At 32.1% G+C, this 27,719-nt stretch overlaps 3 protein-coding genes and 1 long non-coding RNA gene across 4 annotated transcripts in view; 3 read left to right on the top strand and 1 right to left on the bottom strand.

The window, feature by feature from the left end:
* Positions 1 to 8,096, top strand: part of LOC145329288 (transient receptor potential cation channel subfamily M member 6-like) — a 35,077-nt gene extending 26,981 nt beyond the window's left edge. The window contains exons 21-27 of the mRNA XM_080173349.1: positions 1,064 to 1,140; positions 1,773 to 1,838; positions 3,117 to 3,229; positions 3,724 to 3,784; positions 6,831 to 6,956; positions 7,427 to 7,516; positions 7,919 to 8,096. Coding sequence (XP_080029475.1) covers positions 1,064 to 1,140; positions 1,773 to 1,838; positions 3,117 to 3,229; positions 3,724 to 3,784; positions 6,831 to 6,956; positions 7,427 to 7,516; positions 7,919 to 8,081 — 696 coding nt within the window. The 3' untranslated portion in view covers positions 8,082 to 8,096. The remainder of the gene's footprint in view (positions 1 to 1,063; positions 1,141 to 1,772; positions 1,839 to 3,116; positions 3,230 to 3,723; positions 3,785 to 6,830; positions 6,957 to 7,426; positions 7,517 to 7,918) is intronic.
* Positions 8,097 to 8,420: 324 nt separating this feature from the next.
* LOC145329307 (transient receptor potential channel-like) lies at positions 8,421 to 17,927 on the top strand. Its single transcript, XM_080173370.1, has 6 exons — positions 8,421 to 8,490; positions 10,743 to 10,859; positions 11,075 to 11,157; positions 11,769 to 11,845; positions 17,460 to 17,526; positions 17,593 to 17,927. The coding sequence occupies exons 1-6, from the start codon at positions 8,421 to 8,423 to the stop codon at positions 17,782 to 17,784; spliced, it is 606 nt and encodes a 201-aa protein (XP_080029496.1). The 3' UTR covers positions 17,785 to 17,927.
* A 784-nt stretch (positions 17,928 to 18,711) lies between these two features.
* LOC145329297 (transient receptor potential cation channel subfamily M member-like 2) overlaps positions 18,712 to 27,719 on the top strand; it is a 53,420-nt gene continuing 44,412 nt past the window's right edge. Inside the window, exons 1-3 of the mRNA XM_080173360.1 lie at positions 18,712 to 19,024; positions 25,793 to 25,918; positions 26,250 to 26,340. Coding sequence (XP_080029486.1) covers positions 18,929 to 19,024; positions 25,793 to 25,918; positions 26,250 to 26,340 — 313 coding nt within the window. The 5' untranslated portion in view covers positions 18,712 to 18,928. The remainder of the gene's footprint in view (positions 19,025 to 25,792; positions 25,919 to 26,249; positions 26,341 to 27,719) is intronic.
* On the bottom strand, positions 20,884 to 22,726 carry LOC145332813 (uncharacterized). Its single transcript, XR_013884317.1, has 2 exons — positions 22,674 to 22,726; positions 20,884 to 21,037 (listed from the first exon to the last, which is right to left on the bottom strand). It is a non-coding gene; the product is annotated as an uncharacterized LOC145332813 (long non-coding RNA).

Raw genomic sequence — 27,719 nt, 5'->3', positions numbered from 1 at the left:
GTGGACATTGCTCAAGTAAAACCTAGGAGTGTCCATTATTTTAATAATATTACAATTTTGTAATTTTTTTATACCCCTGTCTACAAAATAATGACTATGGCCGCAGCACTAGGCCCCATAGCATGCCTAGCCGCAGTGGCTAAGAAAAATAACGGAACCATTTTGTATAAAAAAAATTCAAAATTGAAAAAAATAGAAAATTGGAAAAAAATCAAAATTAAAAAAAAAACTTGGGACTCCTGTGTTTGTCCACTCCGACGTTTGTCTAAAAAAAATCCTGCGTCTGTCCACTCCGACATTTGTCCCACTCCAACGTTTGGGACTCCTGCGTTTGTCCACTCCGATGTTTTTCCACTCCTACGTTTGGCGTGGAACCAGAAATATATATTACTTTTATATCTTAAAAAAGTGTTATTTTTTTATAGACCCAGTATCTTTAGGGCTTAAAAAAACAAACTTTGCATAGTTTCGCATACACAGGGTAAAGTTCTCTGATATTATACATACATCTAATATCACCATGTAAGATGATTTGCTTGCGCTCTTTTGCGCTTAAGAGATCTGGAACCAAACGTAAAATTTTCATTAGAAGAAAATTGTCTATTTTACAGAAATCGGGTATGCTAAGAAAACCATCTACAATTACAACAAAAAATGGAGATTTGACTTCTTTTAAAGACTAAACGTATAAATTATTACATACTGATTTCAAAAATATATAGTACTTAAAAATGGCTTTAAAAATAAAGGGTCCACACTGATTTGAAATGTAGTTTAGTTGACCTTAAAAATAGTTGTTTACAATGATGAAAAGGAACTTAATTCCATACCTCTGGTATAATTACACATAAAATTCTTATTTTCCGTAGTAAAGAGCTAATTCTGTCGGCTTTATTTCAAAAATCTTGTGCATATTACTAAACAATTGTATTTTCCAAAATGTAAAAAACGATTTTTTGGCACTCGCTGGAACATAGTGGGAGGGTTATTTCTCATTGTGACAGGATATATAGTCAAAGCTTTCTACAATGACCCCAAATCTAATTGACTGTTTATTCCTAAGGGTTTGCTTGGTCCAGTATTGAGTGAAGAGCATATAGAAGTTGTAAAGAGTTTACTAGAAGAACATTTTAGTGACAGGAAAAAATCCTTGAACCTTGCAAGTCGAACAAAAAACTATCCACGAACGAGAGCAAGTGATTCTAGGCACCTTCCAGCATTAAGTGAATAAACTAGGTTTATGTTTAATATTTGGTTTATCAACTAAAAAGATGGGTTTTACCATGTTTTTTTGTGAAAAAAAACTTTAAAATGTAAATCGGTTTTTGATGCAATGTCATCAAATGCTTTGTTGAGTTCAAAGGACAAAATGAAATAACATGGCAGAAAAGCATAAAATGCTGTAAATTGCAAAAGTACTTAAATTAAACTGTTTACAATATTACAAGTTACCAACCCCTTTTCTAAATATACATTATTAATCAAAATAATATACTTTTGTGTCAAAGCTTTTAAAAAACTGTTTGAACTCATCAAAACATTTGAAAAAATGCTTTACTTTTCAAAGTTTTTTTTAATGAGACAACGAAAGTAATTTTTTAAAATTTGATCCAAATAAATTATATTAGGATATACCGTTATTGAGAGAAATAATATTGATCAAAATATCTAGCAAAATGCAAAAAATACTAAAAAATGGACGGATAATTTAATATTAGGGTAAAAAATCTATTGGAATAGTGACATTTGGTTTCAAAGATTTGCTTAAATAGACTGGATGGCGAAGAAAGAGAAAAAAAGAAGGATGTATTTGTCCACTGGATCTTAGATTGTGTCAAGTAAATATTATAACACAGTAACTAATCTACAAGTAACACATACCCGTCAATACGTCACTAATTAATTCAAGCATTCAATTTTAATTTCTTTAAATCAAATAACTTTAAGTATTAATTGTTTTTTATCTCCAATAATCTTTGAACTTTAAAGGTTGCGGCCAAACGGCTAAACAATCATGTTATGCATACATATCGCTATAAGCGGCATAAGAAGGTCAACAGTTAAGTTTCATTAATGCACAAAGAAAGTTTATATGAAGAAAACACGCGTAAAATAAGTATTTTTCGCCCATTTATATGCGCTGCGAGATAACTGTACACTTCAAATTATTCCAAAAGTTTGAAGACCTTTTTTGTGTCAATTTAACACATAAAAAAAAACAATTATAACATTTTCATCAAATAGATATTTTATTTTTGAGCAATTATACCTCTCTTAATATTTTTTTTTCGACAAACATAGAAAATATAGCCATTAAAGATTAAGATTTTATAGTGTATTGACCAGGGGCGTCCAAGCTTTTTATTTTGTGGGGGGTAAAATTTTTTTAAGGGGAGGGTAATTCGGTTTTTGGGGGGGTAAAATGGCGCGCGAAGCGCGCCGCAAATTTTTTTTAGCCCCCCCAAAATTTTTACCCCGGGGGTAAAATTTGCTTGGAAGGGGTAATTACCCCCCCTGAAATCTGTTGGCAGGGGTAAAATTTTTTTGGGGGGGGGGTAATTTAAATTTTATCAAAAATTTAGTATTAGAAATGCGCGCGAAGCGCGCAAAAATTTTTTTTGTTAGAGATTTTCTATTTTGGGGGGGGTATTTACCCCACCAAAATTGTTTGGGGGGGGTAAATACCCCCTCCTAAATGGTTGGGTGTGCCTACGGCACCCCCAGGGTAGGGGTAAATTTTAAATGGGGGGGGTAAAATGAAAAAAATTTTGGGGGTGCCCAAATTCGTTTGGGGGGGGGTAATCGCCCCATTACCCCCCCCCCCCTTGGACGCCTATGGTATTGACCAAACGTCTGATGGGCAGCGTATGGTAATAACTTGGTTATAGAGTTGCTTACAAGAATGTCAAAGAGAGGGAGGGCATAGATTTATTCCCTTAACAAAAAACATAATGTAGGCTTTAACCTCCCCATTCCCAAAAATTAAGAGGGAGGCCGGAGAGGGTAACTAAATCTAACTTCCGTTTAAAGATTCTGTCCCCCCTCTCCCCCCGCCCCCCCGAAAAAAAGCTTCGAAGTCCTTGAAAGCAGCAGTGTTACAGGACATTATTTTACAGACACTCTGATCTGGTGACAATCTACGATGTAAGATCTGAGGAAAACCTAGATAAGAAAATTTTAACAGCGTTGCTCAAGGGCGGTTTGTCTGTCATGCAACAATTATACCTAGGTAAATGATTCTTTTAGTAGTATAGCTAGTCTATAATTAGAAATGTCTATATGTATGTTTGTCTAAAGTATTTTTCTTGGCTTTTATTTCAGAAAGTTTTGTGAAGGTTCCATATGTAAATGCGTATAATATAAGTAGCATGGTTTTATTTGTCTGTCGGTCATTCTACAAAAGATACTGTTTTTTTTAAGAAAAGGGTTTTGTGATTAACTATTAACCCAGTGTCCTTTTGTATGACCACTAAACATCTGCTCTACACTTTGTCAGTTTATTCCATCCATGATTTTTTAGTGCTTGGCTTCATATGCAATCATTTTTGATAATATAAGTCTTCTAAAATTTCTATACAACCATGTATTACATGTTTTTTAATAGCCTTTTACCCATACTGGAAAACTATTTTAGAGTAGACATTTGACCTCATAAAAAGTTTATAAATTAATGAAATATTCAACATTTAATAATTAATAATATTGACATGCAATTTTTTTCAGCTATGGTTTGGAATAGAGTTGATATTGCTGAAGAAAAAATATTCTTAGACCAATCAATTAAGTAATCTATTGATATTTAATATCTATAGTCGCAAATCTACTCTAGAAATGGCCGTGTTAGTAGCAAAGCTACTCTATAATTTTAAATGTCCGTCTGTCAGTCAGTCTTAGTTTGGGGGAAACGTGATTTTCTCGGCTCCTATAAAAGATAAAAGGCTGACATTTTTTGACAACATCCCCATTATTAAGAAGCCCAATTAACTATAAAACATCAATGGCGGTCGGACCGCTTTTTAGTAGGTTTTAGGCTATTTTTGTATTTTTCACATTTTTATCCATACCTTTTCAGTCATAGATATCAAAATTAAATTTCCTGTCTTTTCAAGAAAATATCAATGGCGGTCAGACTGCCTTTTTGCAGGTTTTTGGCTATTTTTATATTTTTCACATTTTTTCTCATATCTTTGGTGTTTATGGTCCGATTTTAAATTTTTTTTAGTTAAAAATATCAAAATTAAATTTTCCGTTGTTTTGAGCATCCAGTATGTAATTTACTTTGACCGACAGTCTGTTAGTCATAGTACTGATATATAAGTATTAAAAAATTAAAAACAAATGTTGAAAAGGTTTCATGATTTTTCCCCAATATAGGGTAGTGCGGGGTAATTCCGGTCAATTTTTTGCTTCAACTTAAAAAAAAACGTACTTCCCAAAAACTTTTTCCGGTTTTTAAGAGTGCAAATGAACGATATAGCAATAACGAAGAAGCCTGTCTTGGTCCCATTAAGATCTCGCAACTAGAAGTCGGTCAAAAATCGGTTTAAAGGGCGGCGGTTGGCCTATAACGGAATAACCCCACCGGTGGGGCTATTTCGGTCAGTTGACTTTGGGGGGGTGGAACACCCCCTTAAATTTTTTTTTTTAACATTTTAAACTATGAGTAGAAAGCTGAGGTCATTAGCTTTCTAACAGTACTAGTCGCATGCAGATCAGACAATTTTTTGACCACATTTTCCCCATTATAAAAAAGTCGGTAAAATCGCAAAAAAACATCAATTTTTTTCATGCAAACTTTTTTAAAAAAATCATACTTTTTATTATATGATTAGGTTTTTTTAAGCTTTATACATAAATTAGAGGCAATTTCTGATTCGCAGGTCTTGGAATTTCTTGAAAAAAGTGATTTTTTCCCAATAATTTTTAAATTTTAAAAATCCTGCCAGTTTTGACAGCAGTTTTTGATACATTTTTTCTTGTCTCAAATTGGCTAGGATTGACCTACAAGGGTGGTTAAGGTGTCTAAAGATGCAAAATTACATGCCTGACAATTAACTCGAAATGATATGGGGTCTAACTCTAATATTTCAACACATTTTATGCAACAGGAATTTTGAAAATGCAAAATCTTGAATATGTACTCTAAATCTTGGAGATAGAACCCATATCTTGGGGAGTTTTTGTTAGAACATGCAAAGAGCTTTCTATAGACACCTTAAACACCTTTCTAGCTTAATCCTAGCCGATTTGACATAAAAAATCCAAACCGCGCAAAAATCTCGAACACCCTCTTATACGAAAAAGATGCAAGGGTTTCATATGGAATTTTAAATCTTCTAGCAGTCTTTCTAATAGACATACCCCTTCTTACATGAGCCAATGCAGCTGATAAATCTTCAGGAAAATATTTAAGGCGTTCCTTTGGGTGATATACCCTTCACATTACTATAAAAATGTGTCTGAAAAATTTTTAATGTCTTTACAAATTGAAAAGCTTAGGCAACAAAACATGACATAATACAAGCAGTAAAATGACTAGTAATGTACATCACACAACAGGCAAGGCAATGATTAAAGCTTAGGTCATGCATTTAGGTTGTTTATGCTTCCAGATCACCTAAATAAAACATTAGGGTATTATACAGTTATAAATACAGTAATAAAAAAAAGTAAAAAAAGTGACCGGATTAGACCATTTATTTTAGACGAAAAAAAAATTATGAAAAAATCAAGTTAGAACAACGCCTCCAATTGCAAACGATAAATGAATGCCATATCTTTCATTTTACAAAAACCCGGGGGTCGATAGGACTTACCATTTTTTCACAATTTTAGATTGAACATGGCCTATTTTGAAATTTTTTTTTGCAAATTTTTTGCAACTTTTTGAGGGCAAAAAAATCATAGAAGGAGTGATCTGACAAAAATTTTTGAAGTAAGAAATGAAAGTATAGGCAATAAACTACAACTTTGCTTTTCTGAAGATCTCTCGCAAACGTTTAGAACACCGTTAAAAAACGGTTTTAAAAAAGTTGGTCGTTTGACCGGAATTGACCCGATGACCGCATTAACCCCGCACTACCCTAAATGTTTTTGACAACTAATCTTTAAACTCTTATACATAATTTTTGTGCTTCTCTACCTATGGATGTTGTCATCCTTGTTTAAATGTTATTGTTTTATGATTATCATTAAAATTCTTTTATATTTGGTTGAAAGTACAATTGACTTAAATTTTAAAATATTGTTTTTATTAGTCAACTATTAACTCTTCTTTTATTTTCTTTAATTATAATCTCGCGCTCTGAATCGTCAATCATATATACACTTTCTGATTGTGTTCGGGTCCCACACAACAGAAACAAATATATACTCAATCAATAATACATAATCCTATTGTAAAATGTACTAAGGTTTTTTGTCTGAAGCTTAAGATTTCAATAACTACTGAACTGATTAAGTTCTCCTTTATAGGATAGCTTTACATAAGTCATGGAATGTTTCTAGACTATTTTACATTTAGATTTAATCCTTGGGATGTTTTCAGACTATTTTTCTGCCCCATAACTAACTCTTTGGCCCCCTAGATGCCAGGAACTCACTAGCAAGTAGATAATATTAGATATCCTATTTTATATCTATTTTTCTATATGAAATTTTCTTTCTAGCTTCTATTTTACCATTGCAGCTTCGGCCTCGAGAGGCAATTTTTATCTGGGGCATGCTTTCCACTACTGTGAGATATACTCCCTGAAAAGATCAATTACTTGGTTAGCAAACGGTCGGACAGTCATACATAATTCAACTATGTATGATTATACTTTTTGTAGCTTTGATGACTCTGAGTTTGATGAAATAATGACTCAATGTTTACTGCATGAAAAAATAGATTTCATCAAAGTTCTTGTTATGAATGGGTTTTCCATGCAGAATTATCTCACTGTAGCCAAATTAAGGTGATGTTTTTTTATAAATATGTTTTTACTGTCTATATGTTGCTAGACCCAATAATTAGCATCCGAGTTACTATTGGCCTTTGTTATAGTCCAAACATTTTATAAAGAAATTAGTTGAACTACTGGGAGAATTTAAATGTTGATTCTTTTAACTAAGTGACTATGGTAATGTTGCTTGCTTTTTACTTAACAAGCTGTGATCTTATTATTTACTACTTGTTTTATGTCTAAAACGAACATTACTTAAGGATAATATATGTAAATAATTATAAAGAAATAACATAATTTCTATGAGTTTAAATCGCGCTCTCCGCTGAACCGATATGGTTCTCCTGTAGCTTCTTATAGTTCTTAGGTTGCATTGTTTGTAACTATTTTTAACACTAAAACTATAAGTGGGGGGGGGGGAGAATAAACTCTCTCCCCTCCACCCCCTTACCTCTAGTGTCCTTCAAAACTCAAACATTTAGAGAGTTGTACAACGAAGGAGCTGATATGCATAGATCTCTGAAAGAACAACTCCGGATTGTTTCAGATTTTAAAGACTATATATACCTCAGGTATTATCAATTATAGTATTTTTTATAAATCTTTCTAAAATAGTTTATAGAAGAATTATTAACTTGACCATTTGGAAGCGAATTAAGAAAGGCTTAATTTAAATCCCATAAAAGTTTTTTGTATGGCGTTGCCATAAAAGACCTAATTACAGAAAACCTAATTTACAAAAGACATAAAATATAAAAGACATAATCCTAAAAAAGGCCTAATTAAAGTATGACATAAATACAAGGCTGGCATCATCTATAAATCCTAACCTGCTTGTTAAGCAAAATATTAATTTAATTATAAATGCAGTATTATGTTGAAGGACATGCTCAATACATGTTCGGTCTTTTGTAGCAACGCTAGCTTTAATGTTAAAAATGAACATTAACTATTTCATATAAAATGTTTTCTAGACATGTTCATAAGTTGTTGGTTTTCTCTATAAAAGCTCACAGGAACAGTGGTCTATTTTTTAAAATTATAGATGTTTTCGTTTTTGGTTTATTTTTTCTTTCAATATTAATCCAATTTTTAAGTAGCAAAGCACAAAATATCAAGTATGGACACTCGTACTAAATGAGATATAGATCAGGTGTTCATTTGTCATAAAAAAAGAATAAGAGAGAATATGTTATAATTAGAAAAAAAACATTAAAACTTTTTTTAAAATGAAGATTTTCATCTTTTGAAGCAGGACTGACAGACCGACGGACCCAAAGTTTATTGATTAGCAGACCAAATTAATTATGCTTATTGGAACAAGAAATCTTTAACAAGCATTTCAGCTGTCTAAATAGCAGTTAATAAAAATAACATTTTCACAAATCGTTACAGGCGGACTGACAGACACAGTGAATAAAGTAGCTTCATTACTAAAAAGTATAAAATCGACAACCTGATTATAAAATAAGAGAAATGTTGTATAAGCTTGATAATCCAAAGAATTTCACCGACCAAGAAAAAAAGGATAAACATGATGCTAAAGGTCAAGGAGTATTTACCTAACAACTACCATGATACTTTTTAACCCACGCATGATACTATAATGTCAAGATAACTATTGAGAAACCAATCTCTCTTTTTTCTGTCCAAACAACTGGGGTATTAGGTGAAATCGACCCAACAGGGAACTAACTCTTTGATTGTATTATCTTTGTCAAGATGTCCTAACTTTGCATAGTGATGAGTTGCCCCTGTTTGAGGCAAAGGCAAGCCTTATATATAATTATATTTTCTTATCTTTCAGTTCACATAGGAGTTTCCTTCTCCAGGTTGTTTAGGGTCTACCTGGTTTTCTCTTTCCTTGGGGATTCTAGGTCAAGGCTTGATTGGTTAAATCATTATGTCCTTTACTCTATGTTATTGTCAGTTTGATGTCTGACATATTACAGCGCTCCATAAGGTAAGTATTTGTGATCTTATTTGGCCAAAAGATCTTAAGGATTCTCCTGAGACTTTTATTGACATACAACTGCAGCTTTGAGACTCCTGCTGTGTTAAGAAACAATATTTCAGCCCAATGCAGCAGAACAAAGAGAAATTTTGATTTCAAGTCGTAACTTGGTCTTTAAGGTTATGCTGTGGGAATTCCAAATTTTGTGTATGCTAGCAACTGCTATTTTTCCTAAATTTCACTTCCAATATACTGAAGCAATTTAAATCCTTAAAGGAAGTCTGCAAGAAATACTCCGCTCTAACTGCTGAAAGACTGCCACAAGTAGACCCAATACCCAAAATTTGAAGCCTCAATCAACAGTAAACCTAACTTTCTGCCGAAAACAAGCTCTTAATTTTCCTTCTGGCAACGTAATTTCGTTTCTAAATTTCTATCGTGACTTTCAAAATTTTCTTATACCTAAAATTTTATTTTAAAATACCTTTAACATTTTTGTTATTAAAGCTGGAGGCTTCAAATGGTTCTATCCGGCCTGACATTGTCCAAAGTTTCCAGGTGCAATATTTTTGCTGGTATTGGTAATTCAAAATTAGCCGCCCCACCCAAACCCCCTGAACTGGAGAAAGTTACCAGTACTCAGTCATGCATCTTCTCTAGAACCTTTCCAGTACCCTTGAACTATTCTGGTGTAGCTTCTAGGTTCATCAATGCATGGTACAGCATGGAGAGCAGACCTGTCTCTGGTCACCCATCCCAAGCATCCTACTCTTACGATTAATCTGATGTCGTGTATCAGAAGCAGTATGGTCTATTTTTAATGTCTTTGGTTATGTCAAACTGCGTATGCAATACGGCCATACGGGTTAAGGGTTATTCACTTGATATTTGAAAAAAAAGAAATTTACACAAAAAAAAATATTTATCTAACAAAATATTTCCTTATTAAATGACTAGAGGCGGCGTTCTAAAATTATCTCGCTATTGGCTAGATTGAATCTTAATCTTTTTCTTCCATTGGCCTATCTCTGAATATTAATCATTTTCTTCCATTGTCCAATCACTGAATATCAATCAAAATATCTTCGCTTTCCCTCCATCTTTTTTTAAATTTTATTATTTTTATTTAAAACCCTATTCATAATTTTGTCTCTCTTTCTCTAAAATATTTTAGGATCCTAGAATTTTTTTGTTTCAAATTATCGTCCTCAAAGGGTTACAATATTTAGTCAAGTGTTAAATTTTAGTTTAATATCTGAACACATTACAGACGCAGCGCTAGTATCTAATTATTTTAAAACTAAGTTTTCTTTGATTTACTATTTTATAAAATTAAATTTTCTATTTTATGAATAGAAATTTAATACTTTAGTATAATTCAAATAGCAGCATGAAATTAGAAAATAATTTATTCTTTATAGAGTAAAATAATGGGTCTTATAGTTCTGGTCAATGAGAGTTTATTATGGATTTTTGGAGCACTTAGTATTAAACACTCTACTATTGGAAGATTCGAGCTCATATATAGACGTTTATTTCCTATATAGATCTGTCATGGATCTTGATGCAATAAAGCAAGCCGTTTTATAAAAAATCTGTCGAAAATAATTCATAAGGAAAAAAACCGGAAAAGTAATCGCTCATATAGGTAAAGCATGAGAAGCTCAGCAAATTAGCAACCCCGTCTCCTTAAGTTTTATTATAACTTACTATAATATGATGATATGTAAGATCTAATAAGCCATCAGCTATAATTAAAAATTAATAAATTATCACGTAATTATTTTTTTAAATCAATGATTTCATTGTAATAAATCTTAAAGTAAATATAATCCTTGGGGTAGGATTTGATGATGCTTACTTTGAACTAATACTTTGGGCAGTGCTATGTAAGAAAATGAGTATTTTACATTTTTTGTGGACAAAATGTAGCAGCCCTGTTCTTGGTGCCTTAGTAATAGGTAAAAAGTTCTTACAAATTTTGCATTCTTTGTAATTATTATCACACATTATAAATTAAATTTTAGACTTGGTCAATATTAATGTTAATAAACTACTTCAAATTTATATTCTTCAAAATTGTCTTTGATGTATAAATTTTCATCTATGAAACTTTCATCATTCAAAAACTCGAAAACCTATATGTCAATATTTATAAAATCAATCATTATTTTAGCCTCCATTTATTCAACCCTATTAAAATTCAACTACCACAATGATTCTACAATCCACAAGAAGATGGATTATTTTATAGTTCAGGCAGGAATAAAAAATACATATATATGAATATACCAGAAAAACTTTCAAAGATGATAAATAAAACATTTTTTGACAAATTAACAGTTTTACTTTTTCTTGTATTTTTTTCTTAACTTTGCAAATAAACAGGTAGTTCTCATAAAAATTAATGGGTATAGTCACTTTCGTGGCAACGGCAGGGGCGTTTCTTCGTATTTTCACAGTATCCTTTCTCCTACTTCTGGCCCCTGCGGGGGGCTCTAACCCTGCGTGGCAATTACCTGACCTAACATAATCTAACCTAACCTAGAATGACCTATCAAAAGCCATTGTGAAAATACGACGAAACGCTCTTAAGAGGCGTTGTTACAAAAGGGACTATACACACATTATCTTTATCAGAAGAAAATGTGGGTTAATGATCTTTAATTCTTGTGGTTTCGCCCAATGCCTTTAGGGGCTGTTCAATTGCATATAAGAAATGTTGTTTCAGCAAAATTGCCTAAAACCATCTCAGGGCAAGATAAATTAATGAATAATAAAAATCGCTGGTACTTCATTATTATAGGATGAATAACAAAAATTGTTTAGAATTTGAAATTTGCAATGCAACTTTATTATCCTGAAAACAGGCAAATCAGCTGCTTGACATGGCATACTTGAAGGACAGGTCAATGGCAGTTAATATGGTTTTCAAAAGAAGTTCACGGTAACTAAATTTTATTTTTTTAAATATGTTATAATAATGAAAATGACAAATCCTATATTGTCCTGTTGTGACGTCATAAATTTCAGGATAGGAGAAGGTAAGGGGGAAGAAAATCTTTTTAGGGGGGATGAGAGAAATGGGGATCTCCTTTCCCTTTTCATTTCCCTTTCTCGAAATTTGTGACGTCACAACAGGACAATACAGGTTTTGTCATGAAAATTATCAAAATCATAGAAACGTTTAAAACTTTTTTTTTCTTCTTTTGAAAGCTTAATTTTGTTAGAAAATTATTTGTAGAATTCATAAAGTTTTGATAGCTGCAAACCTGCCCCACCTATATGAGCTATTCAAATAAATCTGATGATGATCCCTGGAATATACATAACACATAACAATCTTCCCTGTCCAATTATGTCAACGAGTTGAAGTTGTTTAGCTTTTCTATATATCACAGTCACAACAACATTTACAAGTGAAATTGACACATTAGTGTTATTTTGTATGAATGGTCATGGTCATTGTTAAAATCTTAACTCTGAAATTAAGTGCAAGGCAAGGGTAGGAGAGGAAAATAAGCGCCAACTGGCGATTATCAACTCGTCCTTTGATTCTTTTAATTAACCTCTCCATTAACCAGGGTTAGGCTGGGCAAAAGGTCCCGTTGGATTACCTCTAACAGTTTGGTCGTGGCAGAGCGAAAACCGTTGAATAATGGCCTAAAAAATTGACCAGCTCACCATTTTGTCAAAAGAATCCATTAAAAAAAAGCTGTTTTCGAACTTTGCTCTCAGATTATTTTATCTCTGAAGATATAATAGAACTAAACTTTCGCGGAGCAAAAATGCATAACCGCAGTATTCAAAACCTGTATATTTGATAACCCTGTTGTGTCAGGTTCAGTCGATCCCACCCTCTGTAGAGGAAATTTTTTAAATTCCATATTCTGCTTATTTATAGGGGAAATGAAGGCGTGATTTTTGGCGATTTTCTCCGTTCCTGAGGTTTTCATATCCATTTAGGGTAGGATTTAACTGTCCAATAAAGATGACTCTAAAATACTTTTATTTTAATTTAATTAGCTAAAATTCAGGTGAAGTAGGTTTTTTATACTTCATGCAGGTTTTTGTTGGTCTTGGTTGCTGCCGTAGAAAGTTTTTGAAGGTCATGACTGCACCAGAAAGCCGGTTATACTGTACAAGGTAATGGCTGCTGTGGAAAGCTTGACTGTCATAGAAAGCCATTTATAGTCTTGGCTCCCATAGAAAGCCAGCTATGAAGTACATGCCTTGGCTGCTTCTATAGCTTGAGATCCTTCCTTCATGGTTGCACTAGAAAGCTTGTTATACTGTACAAGGTCATGGTTGCAGCAGAAAGCCCTGTTGCACCAGTATGCTGGTTATACTGTAAAAGGTCATAGTTGCACCAGAAAGCCGGATATACAGGGTGGGACAAATAAGACCGGACAAACTTTAAACGGCCATAGCGCCAAAACTACTTGACCGATCAAGACGTTTTACCCCACTATAAAAAGCCTAGGTAATTACCTTTTAGCACAAAAAAATCTTTGGACGAAGATGGGCTCGTACTCCGAGCTGGCCGCGCTTATGTTCAACAAGGCAGATTCGAAATGCGCCGGTGGAATAATCTGGATTCTCGACTAGGGCCCACTAAATCGGATCTCAGCCCATCTGTAGATGAGGTAGAGTTATGCAACTTGTTGGGTATACTGTTAGATACATAAGTAAGACACTAGAAAAGACTAGAGCTCTCTATCTAAAGTGGCTTGGCTGTAATACTCCGGCAAAGTGAAACGTGGCAGATTTAAAGATGTCAAAAATTGTGTGAAATCGTCAAAATTTCTCGGTTCTTGACGTTAGAGACCCATATGGAACTTAAAAACTCATTTTAGACTATAAATTGCGCTGACAACCCTAGCTGAATCTTCATGCCATTTCCAAAAAGGTATAGAACGTCGTTCCAGCTCAACTGTGGTCCAAATGAGAGCCTCCGTGTCAAAGGGTAGCGTTAAAGATGGGTGAATTTGGATCCTGCGGTTACTCACGTTCCTAAGGAAATGGGGCCTTCCAGCAGCCCGATCTTAATTCAATGGACTTTTAGTCCTAGGGCTACTTTGAAGCATGCACCAATAGACGTGCCTATACAACAAAGACCTCCCTCATTGCCACCATCAAGGAGAAATACGCCAGCTTGGACAGGGACATGGTGACCAGGGCTTGCGGGCAGTTCAGGGGGCGGGTGAAGGCGGTGATTGAGGCTGGCGGCGATTTTATCAAATAATCTAATAGTCATATACCTATTTTGCTTGCCAGCTTTTAAAATTCAATAAAATCTTTAAAATTGACGATTTTATGTTAATTTGTTTAGAAGTTAGAATTTGTCCGGTCTTATTTGCCCCACCCTGTACTGTACAAGGTCATGGTTGCAGCAGAAAGCCGGTTATGCTGTACAAGGTCATAGTTGCACCAGAAAGCCAGTTATACAGTATGACCCTCGAAAAAGTATCTTTAAGGGTATACAGCCCTTATTTCTTAATGTATCATAAAAAATAGCATATGTCCTTGTTCTCTGTACATTTCCACACAAGCATATATAAAAAAATTAAGTTTACCTCCAACACTTGAGATTGTTAGAGCTAAAGTTTTGAAAAAGTGACTGAGCAAAAAGTAACTTTTAACATAAATTGACTTTTTTGGCAAAATTAAGACAGAAATCCTATTATTTTTGTTACTAGCAGAAACTTTATACAAAAATGAAACAAAAAATTTAGGTTTTAAGTTAAAAGTCTTTTTTTACACATATTTTTGAGTCTTTCTTGTGTAATGATATTTTGAAAAACTTACTTATGTGGCAAAATTGTTTTAGATTAAAAAACCAAATAAATCTTTATGAATATAGCAGGAATATTGTTTTTGTTTCATAATCATAACTTTAATAACACAAAAGTTATAAGAAAAATAAAATTACATAGTAATGATTTTTTAGTCTAAAAAGCTTAATTAACCCCCTATTAAGTGATTGAGATGTCAAAAAAGGGGGCGGAGCAACTGTCATAATCAATCCTTTTCTTAAATAAGGGTAAGTAAATAGCCTGAAATTTGCAAATAATCAATTCATTCAGTAGTATTTTTTGCCTTTAAAAATTTATATTTTTTGGTGGAATAAAAAGAAATAATTAGTTACCATGTTTTTCTTTGTTTATCATTCTTCAGTTACCAGAAAGACATAATGTAATCATCCAAAAATAGTGGGAAACAAAAAAAAAATATTTTTCTCAGTCACTTTTTCAAAACTTTAGCTCTAAAAATCTCTGGTGTTAATGGAGGTAAAACAAAAATTTTTATATATGTTTGTGTGGAAATGTACAGAGAACAAGGACATATGCTATTTTTTGTGATACATTAAGAAATAAGGACTGTATACCCTTAAAGATACTTTTTCGAGGGTCATACTGTACTATACAAGGTCATGGTTGCACCAGAAAGTCAATTATACTGTACATGTACAAGGTCATGGTTGCACCAGAAAGCCGGTTATACTGTACGAGGTCATGGTTGCACTAGAAAACCAGTTATACTGTACAAGGTCATGGTTGCAGCAGAAAGCCAGTTATACTGTACAAGGTCATGGTTGCACCAGAAAGCCGGTTATACTGTAAAAGGTCAGGGTTGCACCAGAAAGCTGGTTATACTGTACAAGGTTATGGTTGCACCAGAAAGCCGGTTATGCTGTACAAGGTCATGGTTGCACCTGAAAGCTGGTTATACTGTACAAGGACATGTTTGCAGAAGGAATTTAATTATACTATACAAGGTCATAGTTGCACCAGAAAGCCGGTTATACTGTAAAAAGGTCATGGTTGCACCAGAAAGCTGGTTATACTGTACAAGGTCATGGTTGCACCAGAAAGATGGTTATAGAACCCAGTAAAAGTGTCTGACTATGACGTCAGAAAAAATTAACAGTTAACTAATGAGAGACCGCTATATATTTTACCATTGGTCAATTAAAGTGAATACTGGCTTCTCATTGGTTAATTGTCATTTTTTTCTGACGTCATAGTTCAACACTTTTACGAGGTTCATGGTTATACTGTACAAGGTCATGGTTGCACCAGAAAGCTGGTTATACTGTACAAGGTTATGGTTGCACCAGAAAGCCGGTTATGCTGTAGAAGGTCATAGTTGCACCAGAAAGCCGGTTATACTGTACAAGGACGTGGCTGCACCAGAAAGCCGGTTATACTTTACTGCACCAGAAAGCTTGACTGTCATAGAAAGCCATTTATAGTACTGGCTCCCATAGAGAGCCAGCTAGGAAGTAGATGCCTTGGCTGCTTCTATAGCTTGAGATCCTTCCTGCAGGTCAATAATGGTATAAGTAGAATGAGCTTGCTTGCAGCTTAGAAAAATGTGTTAGAGGGGCACATATTACTGCCCTAAATTGTGATTGTGAATAGCTGCCATGAATATGCAACCCTTGATGCAACTGATGATTGCACAAGCCACAAAATTTAATATGGTTGTTCTTACAAGTATTTTTCCCTCAAATCACCAAAGAAAGAAGTTTGGATAGTTAAATAGGTTTCAATGCCTATGGCGTAAATTGTTTTTTCAACTAAAAGTTTTCAATAAAAAGAGCTATTAGTTTGAAGCAAAATTTTCTGAATTTTTAGTGGCTAAATATATCTAATAACCTCTATGTCTAGGACTGACTAGAGAATTATGTATGGCTGAAACCCATCATGAAATGCCTTAACTATTAGAAAGCCCTGGATTTAAAGAATGGCTGTTAAATTGCCATACGATATGGTTTAGAATATGACTTTCTAATGAGGTAGATGTATAGTTTAGAAGCCTGTGGAGCGAACAGATTACAGCGTAGCTGCGCATTTATAATGAAACATAAATGCTTTACCTATTTCTACCCTGGTTAGACAAGAATCTGGTGCTTTATAAAACCGAATATTTTTTGTTACTATCAGCTATCAAAGACAGAAAAGAAAAAGGTGCTAATAGGATAACTTCTTAAGTTATCCACAAAAATATTAGATTATTTTTGATAAACAATCTACACTCTTCTTGTATATTTATCCCCTTTTTTGATGCACAACACTATGTCTTCTCTCTGTATACATTTCTACCATATAGAAGATATATGTCCGTCGCCCCAAAACTAAGTTGATTACAACATTCAGGCCTTTCCCCTTCAGCCATTTCCGCTGCTGCCAACCATTATCATTACAGATAAACTTTAAAATTAACATTAAAAATCATGGCTTTTAAATAAATTTCAGACTGCCCATCAAGAGTATAGGAGACTATCATACAGTAATTCTGTCAGAAGTAGTGAACTGTCTATTCAGGCTGGGTACTGTGACCAGAAGTTCTCTGTATGGGAACCTAGATGTTGACAAGGAAAAGATATTGCAAGGAAACCTACTTACAGGCCAATCCGACAATTAATTCAGCAAACAAAGCAGAATCATCACATAACTTATACACTGCTTATCGCTTCACCCCCTGTGTTAGACACAGTATTTTTGATTAGAATGGATGAACCTTTTGTAATTTTAATAAAAATTTTATAAACTAAGGTTTGGAAATTGGAGTATGGTTCATTTGGGATATGTTGGAAATCTAAGAAAATTCATTGCCAATCAGGTATTTAAATCATTCATAATGAAAAAAATAAACACATGTACTATAAATCAATTTCGTGATGTTAAGGTCTGTCAAGAATTTGTGAACCAAGCCTGGACACGTGGTATCATCAACTTGACCCATAAAAAAGTAATTCTTGGTATCCTGTGTCCGCCACTGCTAACCATCAACTCCTTGTATACTTTTCAAAAATTAGGGGATGATGGAGGGGATTTGACAGTTTGGCAGAAAATATTTGTATTCTTTAGGAAGGAATAAATTGTACTTTAAATTAAATAATTAAGTTTTAGGACATATAAGTCAAGTATATTTGTATCTCATGAACAGATGTCGACTGTTTACAATATTCAGGAAATATTTAGCAGTTCATGACTCTTTTCTACAAAATATGGGTTTGTCCTTTCCGTATTACAGGTTATAACACAAGAAAAGAAACACTATTTGCAAGTTTTATTTGAACCTTGATTTTACTTTCATCCACAAAAAAAACATATTTTCGTAGAAGTTACATCTTATTTGTAGAATAAAATAAGCTTTTCATAAAATGTGCTTTTTTTCAAATGAAATAGCATCATATTTTTTGTTGCAATTTATTTCTGTATATATCAGGACTCCTTTTGTGAAGTATATTGAGCACTGTATCAGCTATGTTATATTTCTATTCATCTACTCTTATTTTCTATTATTTGAATTTGATTGGAGGGTACAAAAAAGTGAAGTTGTTGTTTATATTTGGTTTGTCACAATGGCACTGGATGAAATGCGGGAATTTATCATCCAGCCGGGAAATAGAGTTATCAGGAAAGATAATCAACCTTATTCTTAATAAGCATGAATATTATCTATATCATATAGAATCTGAAATAAGTATAAAAAAAATTCAAAAAGTTTGTTTTTGTTAACTTACAGTTAAAGGGGGGAAATTAAATAATCAAGAAATATTTAAGTATATTTAAGGGAGTATAAATGTTTCAAGATTTGAAAGTAAGAAATTATGAATTTAAATGTTGAAAACCTAAATATCTAACATTGGTCATCTTTACAGAAAGTTCAGCGGATATTTAGACTCTATATGGAACAAACTAGACTTGTTAATATTTTTCTGTGCTTTATTAGGGATGATTTTTTTAAGATTTCTTACAATAAGAACACACTTTAGTTTGGCTATTAACAACTCTTTTTTTGATCAATTAAAACCTTTATGCAAGATCTTTTCACAACTTTATTTGTAACTAATTTGAGTACAGCTACTCTTGAAATTTTACATTTATGTAACTTATTTAATGCAAATGCTATTTATTTCAAATTTGTGTGATATGATCACAGTTCTTTTCCGAATAATAACGTAAAAACAAAATAGTTTTGAAAAAATTATATAGGAATAGTATTGAAGCAGTTTGCCATGACCTTTCAAATCTCGCGAATTATACTGGCTTTAAATTCAACGCTGCTATGGATGAGATTGTTCCGTGTTTACCATGCTAATTGGTCTCTAGGAATAGTTATTTTCAGTTTTTATTTGTCCACCAATTCTATGGTTTCGAATAATTTGTAGTTTTCTTAAGAACAAAAAAATTTGATCTAAAACTCTAATGGAATATCATTTTTAATGGTTATATATAACTTCAAATCTATTAAAAGACTGTTATCACTTTACAACCAACTTTAAGAAATATCCTAGATAAACGTAGTTTTACTTAAGAACGACTGTCATTTACAAATGTTATAAAATTTGTGTTTGTTTGACATTAGCAAAGTATTTGATACTAAGAAAAAAGTTTCTAATTTAAAATATTAGGGCCAAATACCCACTCCCTTATTTTCTAATGTTTTTTGCTTTTTATAAAAACCAGTGCATACAAAGGATTTCGAATTAAGGTAGGGGGGAAGGGGGGGTTATACGGCTGGATGAAAGAATTACAAGCACAATAAAAATTTGATCCCCTACTTTAAAATAGCATTGGGATGTAGACACCAACCTTATTCACGTTCCTGGTTAAACGTTTTAATGCTAGAGTTGGATAAGGGACAACCCATAAGCCCAGTTTTTAGTCCCAGATATTCAAACTTAATTATTCCCCCCCTCCCCCCCCCCCCCCCGACGACTAGCGGATGAGCGGGTTTAGAAAATAACCTTACTTATCCAGAAGATTTAAAATATTTAATTAAATTTATTGTGTATAGTGAGAGAATGTTGCTATTCTCTCATTCAAAACAAATACAATAATAAGCCTTAAATTATTTAAACACTAGTCTCTCATTGGACATGAAATGACGTCCAATAAGAAAAAGGAATGAAAATATTAGAAAGAAAATTATGTTTTTTTTCAAAATTAATTCTAGGCATAATGGAATACCAAATGTAGGGGAAAGAAAATAAATTTCTTTAAATTTATTCCTAATCATGCTGGAATGAATATTACTTTTTTGTAAATTTTAGTATTTTAGTAAGAAATACCTAGGCATTATATAAAAAAAGTTTGGAATAAAATTATGAAATGTTTATAATTATGATCACGAGAAGAAAAAAAAATAATATTTATTCTAAAATTAATAATTATTCCAGCAATTTAAAAAAAAATATTTTCTTTCCCAATATTATTATACCAATATGCTTAGAATTTAGAAAAAAAATTATTTTCTTTCTCATATTCATTCGAATCCGGTGGATAGGAAACGGTTCTCATCCATACGAAAAAACTATGTCTAGCATCGTATTATAAAAATATAAAAATGTACAATCATAAGATTAAAACCAGTTTTTTTAGCCCGTGTCTTTATTCTTATAATTGTACATTCTATATCCGCGGAAAGCTTTTTATAGTATTATGTGAGAAATAACTATTCCAATATTTTTATTCCTTTTTCTTATTCAACTTTATTTCATATTTTGAAAAAAGGAATAGACAAAAAGGCAATTTTTATTCCAAAATTTTACTGTATCTTATTGATGATTTACACTAGAATTGAGAAGAATAAAAAATAATATTTAGAGCTTCCATTCAATCAAATACAATATCCAGCAAACTTATTTTTGGCTATTTTTTTGATACAGACGAAGCCCAAGCTTTTTCTGAGGGGGGAGACCCCCCTCGAGCCCCCCCCCCCTGACGCTGTCATATATTTAAACTCACCTAAAAACAGCTTCTACATAAAATGAGATTAATTCGAGAAAATAAGTTATGAAACCTGTACATGATTTTCAGTTGTCGCTGGGGGTGACACTTAATCTATGACCATAATACTTGACCCACATATATTTATATTTATTTTCCTGGCTTAAAACTAACAAAACTGGAAACATTCCAGAAAACTTTATAGAGTAGCTTTATCAACAAAAAATAAAACAAACAAAACTAAATAATATTAACATTTATTTAAAGCTAACATTTAACAACAATATTATAGTGTAATGGCTATATTTCATCTTAAAATTTTTCTATGCAAGCAAGCACCAACATTTGGAAACGTCATTACAGAAATAATTGCAGGTAGAATCAGGAGTCTTTATCTAAAATATGACAAATAGTAGGATACATTGGTTATTACATTATATGTATCTAGCTTCTAGCAGAGGGAAAATAGCCTAAACGGAGTGGATACAAAACCGCGACAGTTACAAAACCGCCCCATAACAAAACCGCGACAGTTACAAAACCGCGACAATAACAAAACCGCGACAATATAACTATAACTATAACTCTGTAGGAATTTTGTAGGAATACATGGCCGCAGCGCTCAGCCCCCTGGCCTGCCTAGCCGCTGGCGCTCGGCCCCCTTGCCCATAACCTAACCTAACCTAAATATTGTAAAAAAAATATAAAAAATTTGAAAAAAATCTACCAACCACTTTTTGTAAAATCCACGAAATTTTAAACTATGAATAAGTTAATGTACATTAAACATTCAGACATATAGGTTAGGTTATAGGCAAGGGGGCCGAGCGCCCGCGGCTAGGCAGGCCAGGGGGCCGAGCTCTGCGGCCATGACCTTCTAGCATTAAGATTTTTCTTATTTTTTTAGAAGATTTTTTTATATGTAATGTCGCAGTTTTGTTACTGTCGCGGTTTTGTTATGGGGCGGTTTTGTAACTGTCGCGGTTTTGTTATGGGGCGGTTTTGTTTGTCGCGGTTTTGTATCCCATCCCAATACATTCACAAAGGCGGCCCATGAAAACAACAAATTTCAGAGATATTTAGCTTTATACAAGAAATCTTTACAAGTTTACATTGTATTTATTTATTTACCACGCTTCATGAAAATAGCTTAAAGCCAACACAAGACCATTAGCTATTTTCCCTGCAAAGAAGAGCCCAACTTGTTCAGTGGTTACAGTAATCTTTGGCTTAAGATAGACAGACGGACGGACGGGTATGTTCTTTTTATTATACTAGCGGCTGCGCCCTTATCATATAAAGGCTCTGTATTCGAAGGGATGTGGAAAAGGTAAAAAAGTCTAAAACAATCCTAAGACTTAAACCATACCGGGGCATATGTGAAGCTTCCCTGAAATTGAGAACTCAATCGGTACAGTAGTTATCGAAATCTTAAGCTACAGTCAAAAGACCTTACTACTTTTTATAATAGGATACAGAATTGTTAGCTTCAGTGCAAAGTTTATGTTTTACAAACCATGCATGCGTAGTTACTCTAGCAACAAGAAGTAAACGACTCATAATTGTACTTCTTACAAACTAAAAATTACGAAATATTTCATATTAAAATAGGTAGGTAATTAATGTCTGCGCCCATAAGACCTAGAGGCTCCGTTTACAAAGTTGAAGGAAAGACAGAAAAAATAGCCTGAAACGATTCTAAGGCCTATATGAATTCTAATTTAAGTAGAGAAATTAATTGGTTTAATGGTTACAGAAATCATAAACTGCACACAAAAAAAAAACAATTCTGTAGCAAAACACCCTTTAAAAAATACTATCAGAAATGCTTTTAGCAACCAGGGGACAAGATCAAAAATAGCCTAAAACCACCAAGACTTAAATTTAGTTATGAAAATTACCTAGAACTATCCTCAGTGAAGCTTCCCTAAATATCGAACTTTATTAGTTTAGAAAGTAGTTATTTAGTTAGCGAGATCTTAATGGACACACAAACATTAAATCCATACTGAATAATATAAAAAAAATTACCTAATGAATAATGATAGAATAACCTTCTTCCTCAAAGAACAATTGTTAACAAATTAAGAAAATTTAAGTACAAAAGTTACGTCGGGTAGGACAGACATTAAGGGGAAAATATTACAGAGAAAGAAAAAAAATCATAAAAAATAATCAATACTAATAAAATAATTGAATATTTATAATAAAACCAAAATACAAATCCTAAATGTTAAAATAGTTATTTCTCGTATCGTATTATAAACGGCTTTCCGCGGATATAGAATGTACAATTATAAGATTAAAACTAGTTTTTTTAGCCCCGTGGTGCCGAAGGCACCGGCTAAAAACTAGTTTTAATCTTATGATTGTACATTTCCATATTCGTAGAAAACTGGATATAATACAATGCTAGACATAGTTTTTTCGTATGGATGAGAACCGGTTCCTATCCACCGGATTCGAATGAATACGAGAATAGTTATTTATCATATTTTCGTAATATTGTGAATGCTAGAAAGGATATTAAAATTATTTCAACAATTTTGGTCATGTGATCAAAATTTGAATTTTCCTTCTACTATTGCCCCCTCTGGGGGCGAAGTAGGTGGAAATTTAAATTTTTGTCACTTGACCTTAATATTGGTGAAATAATTTTGAATGACCTTTCTTGTATAAGCAATATTAATAAAATATGATACTTGGTTTTGTCTCATTCTCTATCTTTTTCTTAAATTCAAAAAAGTCTATCAAAAAATTTACATCATCTAAGGGTGAACAATAAATATCTCTGTCTATTTTCTCTATATTTCTTCCCCCTCCCCTCTCCCTCACTTTTCTGTCTATTTCCTTCTCTCTCTCCTCCTCTTTTGTACGTTCATTTATACAATAGAGATAACCTAGAGACAGCACAAGGGAATTTTGTTTACATTATGTGTCAGCTATAAATTGTTTAATATCTTAGGTTAAAGCTTTCCTTGGGTGAAATATTTGAAGAAAATATTTCTTCCATCATATAATGTGAAGCGTATGACACAACATATAATAAGTTAGTTATAAATAATTTAATTTCTTATAATAAAGTTATCTTTCTAAAAATTATATCATTGCAAAATTTAGTTGCAAATAATGTTGCCTATAGGGCTGTATTTCATATACAACAAAAAGTGAACAAAGGTTTCTTTTTAAGAAAAAAATGGAGTCAGATTGACCATCTATGTCTAATGTTTATACCCACATCAAATATTAAATTATAACAATGTACAGTAGAGTGGATCAATTTTGGACATTGAATTTGTAATCAACATCTACAGTTTAAACGTCATATAAGAAACCTAAATATAAAAAATTGATTTTGTCCTTGAGGGGAAATGGGGGAAAGGTGTTTCCATGCATTAAAAATTTTAGAAGTTTATTCTAGAGGTGCAACTTTTTTTCTTTCAAAGTATTGCTTTATGCATCTTTTTGAATTTGTCTTGTTGATTAATATAAGAATATCAAATTGGTTTTAAAAAATATTCATCCAAGCATGAAAAATCTTAAATTAAATGTAAAATCTCTTGGTTTTTAAATTTATTTATGGATTTTTCATGCTAGGATCAATAGTTTTAAAAACAGATTTTTTATTCTTATTCTACTCTTCAAGACAAAATTGGAAAGGTGCATAAAGCTATACTTTGAAAGAAAAATAATTGCCCCCCCCCCAAAAAAAAAAAAAAAAAAAAATCTCCCCACAAGTGTCTTTCTAAAAGTTTACATGCATCAGCGAGCCTCCCCATTATTCAAAATATTTTCTTTTCATTTTTTGGTCTCTTATATGATGTTCAGACAGAAAGTGTATGTAGCACATTTAAAATTAGAAAATCATTGAAAATCAAGCCACTCTAATGTACAGCATTTATTTCTTCAATTCCACAGTACAAAATTATTCCTGTATTTTTAACATATCATATAGGAAAAAATATTCTTGTATTTAAAATTAAAAATCATGTTGGAATTTTTTTTACAATTTTTTAATAATGTACAGCAAATTATTTCCTTTTTATCTCATGTTTTGAAATTTACAAGATAGTTAGAATAAATTACAGAAATAATGAAAGATTTAAAGAAGAGAGCGTCAGGGGGGGGGGTCGAGGGGGGTTTCCCCCCTCAGGAGAGGGGGGGTTGAGGGGGGTCTCCCTCCTCAGAAAAAGCTTGGGCTTAAATCTTCAACAAATAAAGAAAACAAAATTATTTTAAAAATTTCTTTTTTATGTTAAATATTATTATTTTTGTGACACTTGATTTTGAATGACAAAAAATGTTGAAATAAATATTACCCACTGTATGAAATGTTAAATTAGAAATCAATAATGATGTTGGAAAATTTATTCTCATTTTATACTCTGAAAAAAGGAATTGACAAAAAATAATAATTTTTATTCCAAACTTTTAAAACAGCATGCCTATTTCTTATTGGTTTACACTCGAATTAAAATAAAATAATGAATATTATTTCAAGACCAGAAATAATTTTGAAATAAATAATTTTCTTTCCCCTATATTTTTTATTCCAAAATGCCAAGAATTAATTTTGAAATAAAATAATTTTCTTTCCAATATTTTTATTCCTTTTTCTTATTGGACGTCATTTTGTGTCCAATGAGAGACTAGTGTTTAAATATTTTAAAGCTTATTACAGCATTTATTTTGAATATGATAATGGCAACATTCTCACATTAAATGTGATAAAATATATTACTAAAATCTTAAGAATATTTACCTCTTGTATCCCTCATAAATAAATGTTATGTCCAATTAGCTTTTAGTGTTTACCCTTTATTGAAGTTTTTGGGATTTTTAATATAAAGATATAGATAATAATACAACAAAATTAGGTATCTTATTTACGTAATATTGCACATAAAGGAAGAGATTCTTAAAAATTATGCTTACATTTTGATCATGTGATATAACAAGAAATTTCTTCCTTCCCTGTCCCCAAAATGTGGGGGAACAGTGAGAGAGAGAAACATCTTGTTAGATCACGTGATCAAAACGAAGCTAATCTAAATTTTTTTTTCAATATTACGTAAATACGATAAATAACTATTATGGTATCGAAATTGTTTAAAAATTTTATACAAATGTTTGAAAATAACTGTTTAGGACCAAAGCTGATAATATTCCATAGGATGATACCTGAGTTAATGATATTTATGATGCTTCTGATTATTTTCATTCTTGGCTATGGTACGGCCTCACAAGCTCTTATTCATCCTTCAAGAACATTCCAGGTATTAACAAGCAATTATTAATCCAGACAAAAATCTTAGTTTACCATGCTACTTTTTTCTACCCTACAACAGCGAGGCTTTTTTATGTACATTTTCTAACATAAGGTGCAATTTTGAAAGCTTACCAACTCTATAATCATTAACAGAACGTCCGTAGGTCTACTTAAAACATAAAGGCACAGAGATATTTTGACATTAACTTTTTACAATAAAAATTAGATTTTCATATTTTTAAGCTTTAACTTCCTGGAATTTATCATCTTTTTAAAAATACTATTTGTAAAATTTATCGAAAATGATAATAATTTCTTATAGCTTTAACTCAATTTAGTGGGAGACAGTAGGGGAGTTGATTAACGGAATAATATTTCTTCCATATTGGCAAATGTATGGAGAGTTAAGCTTGGAGGACATACACACAGGTTTAATCCTATATTGTTTTGCTCTTATGAGTAATGATTACAAGATTTTAGAGCTAAGTTATTTTACAAGTCTCAGGTTAGCATTTGTCAAGTTTGTAAAAAGTCAGACTGTTTTGCATTGCTAAAATAAATGTGATCTGTAAGGGTTAAACAAATATGCAGAACCCCTAAATTTATCTTTTAAGGATTTTTCCTATGCATTTTTTAAAAAAATTTCATGGAATAAAAAAGCATAAATAAATATCTTTTTTGTTACTTTTTTCACTACTAAGGTTACGCCACCAGAGGCTTTTAGGGGCACTTGAAGGGAGGGAGTTGGTTCCCAAAACCAATTTTTTTAATATAGATTTTTTTAAAGTAATCAACATACAAAGTTGTGTAATATAAGAACGATTCCTGTGCTACAAATGTTTTAGGTGGTAGGTGGTAAAATGTCCCAACTGACTTAAAGGGACTGTGAACGTAAATTTTTCTCATCTTAATATCAAATCTTAACATTATCTCATTCATAATATCTCACAGATAGAGCAAAACGCGCTTTTGTTTGCTTAAAAAACGGCTTTATCCGACGATTTTTATAAGGTACGGGTAAAGGAAGAAATTTTCCGTATTATATAAAATGTGCATTAAATTGCTTTTTTCTCCCATTATAGCTAAAATTAAACTTTTTCACATAGTTCTAGATTTTTCCTAACAGTTAAGCTGACTTTTAACATAATCCTTGCTTTAATCCAATGTATAGTTACTTAGAAATTGATAAAAAAAGCAATATTTTTTTATTGAAAACCAAATACAATAACAAAGCTAGAAACAGGTTTTTTATTAGTATCCAATTAACTTTAAATGGCCCATCTCTCGCCCACCTTTAATTACAAATTTGTAAATAATAAAGACGCAATATTTCTTTATAAACAGTCTGATAAAAGTGTAAACTAATTCTTCAAAGTGGGTTATTTATTGTTCAACACAATAAAAAAGGATATTATTATTTTATATAACCTATGAGATTCAACCCTTTGTAGACAGTGAGGTATTTTTTTTGTCAATAATACGAATTTAATATATGTCTTTATTATCTAATTACTACGTTATAAAAAAACGAATTGGCAATTTTATAGCATAAAATAAATCCTTAACAGTAAGTAAATTGTTTCAACTATATATGACAAGTTAAATATCCCTACAAACATTATAAGAAACAAAAACGTTCAGATTTTCCCTGTTTTTTCCATTTTCCCTCTCAAAATACCATAAAATCAAGGCATTATTTCTGGATATTTTTGTGAATAGGACATTTTGGTTGATCAGTGTAGTGAAATGTGCTTAGTAAATGTTAAGATTTGATAAACAGATGAGAAATTTTTACGTTCACACTCTCT

Source organism: Acartia tonsa, chromosome 1 (assembly GCF_053477335.1).
Source record: "Acartia tonsa isolate MP-2025a chromosome 1, ASM5347733v1, whole genome shotgun sequence".
Classification (NCBI taxonomy): Eukaryota; Metazoa; Arthropoda; class Copepoda; order Calanoida; family Acartiidae; genus Acartia; species Acartia tonsa.
Note: the sequence above shows the minus strand (reverse complement) of the source record. Positions and strands in the feature narration are given on the sequence as shown.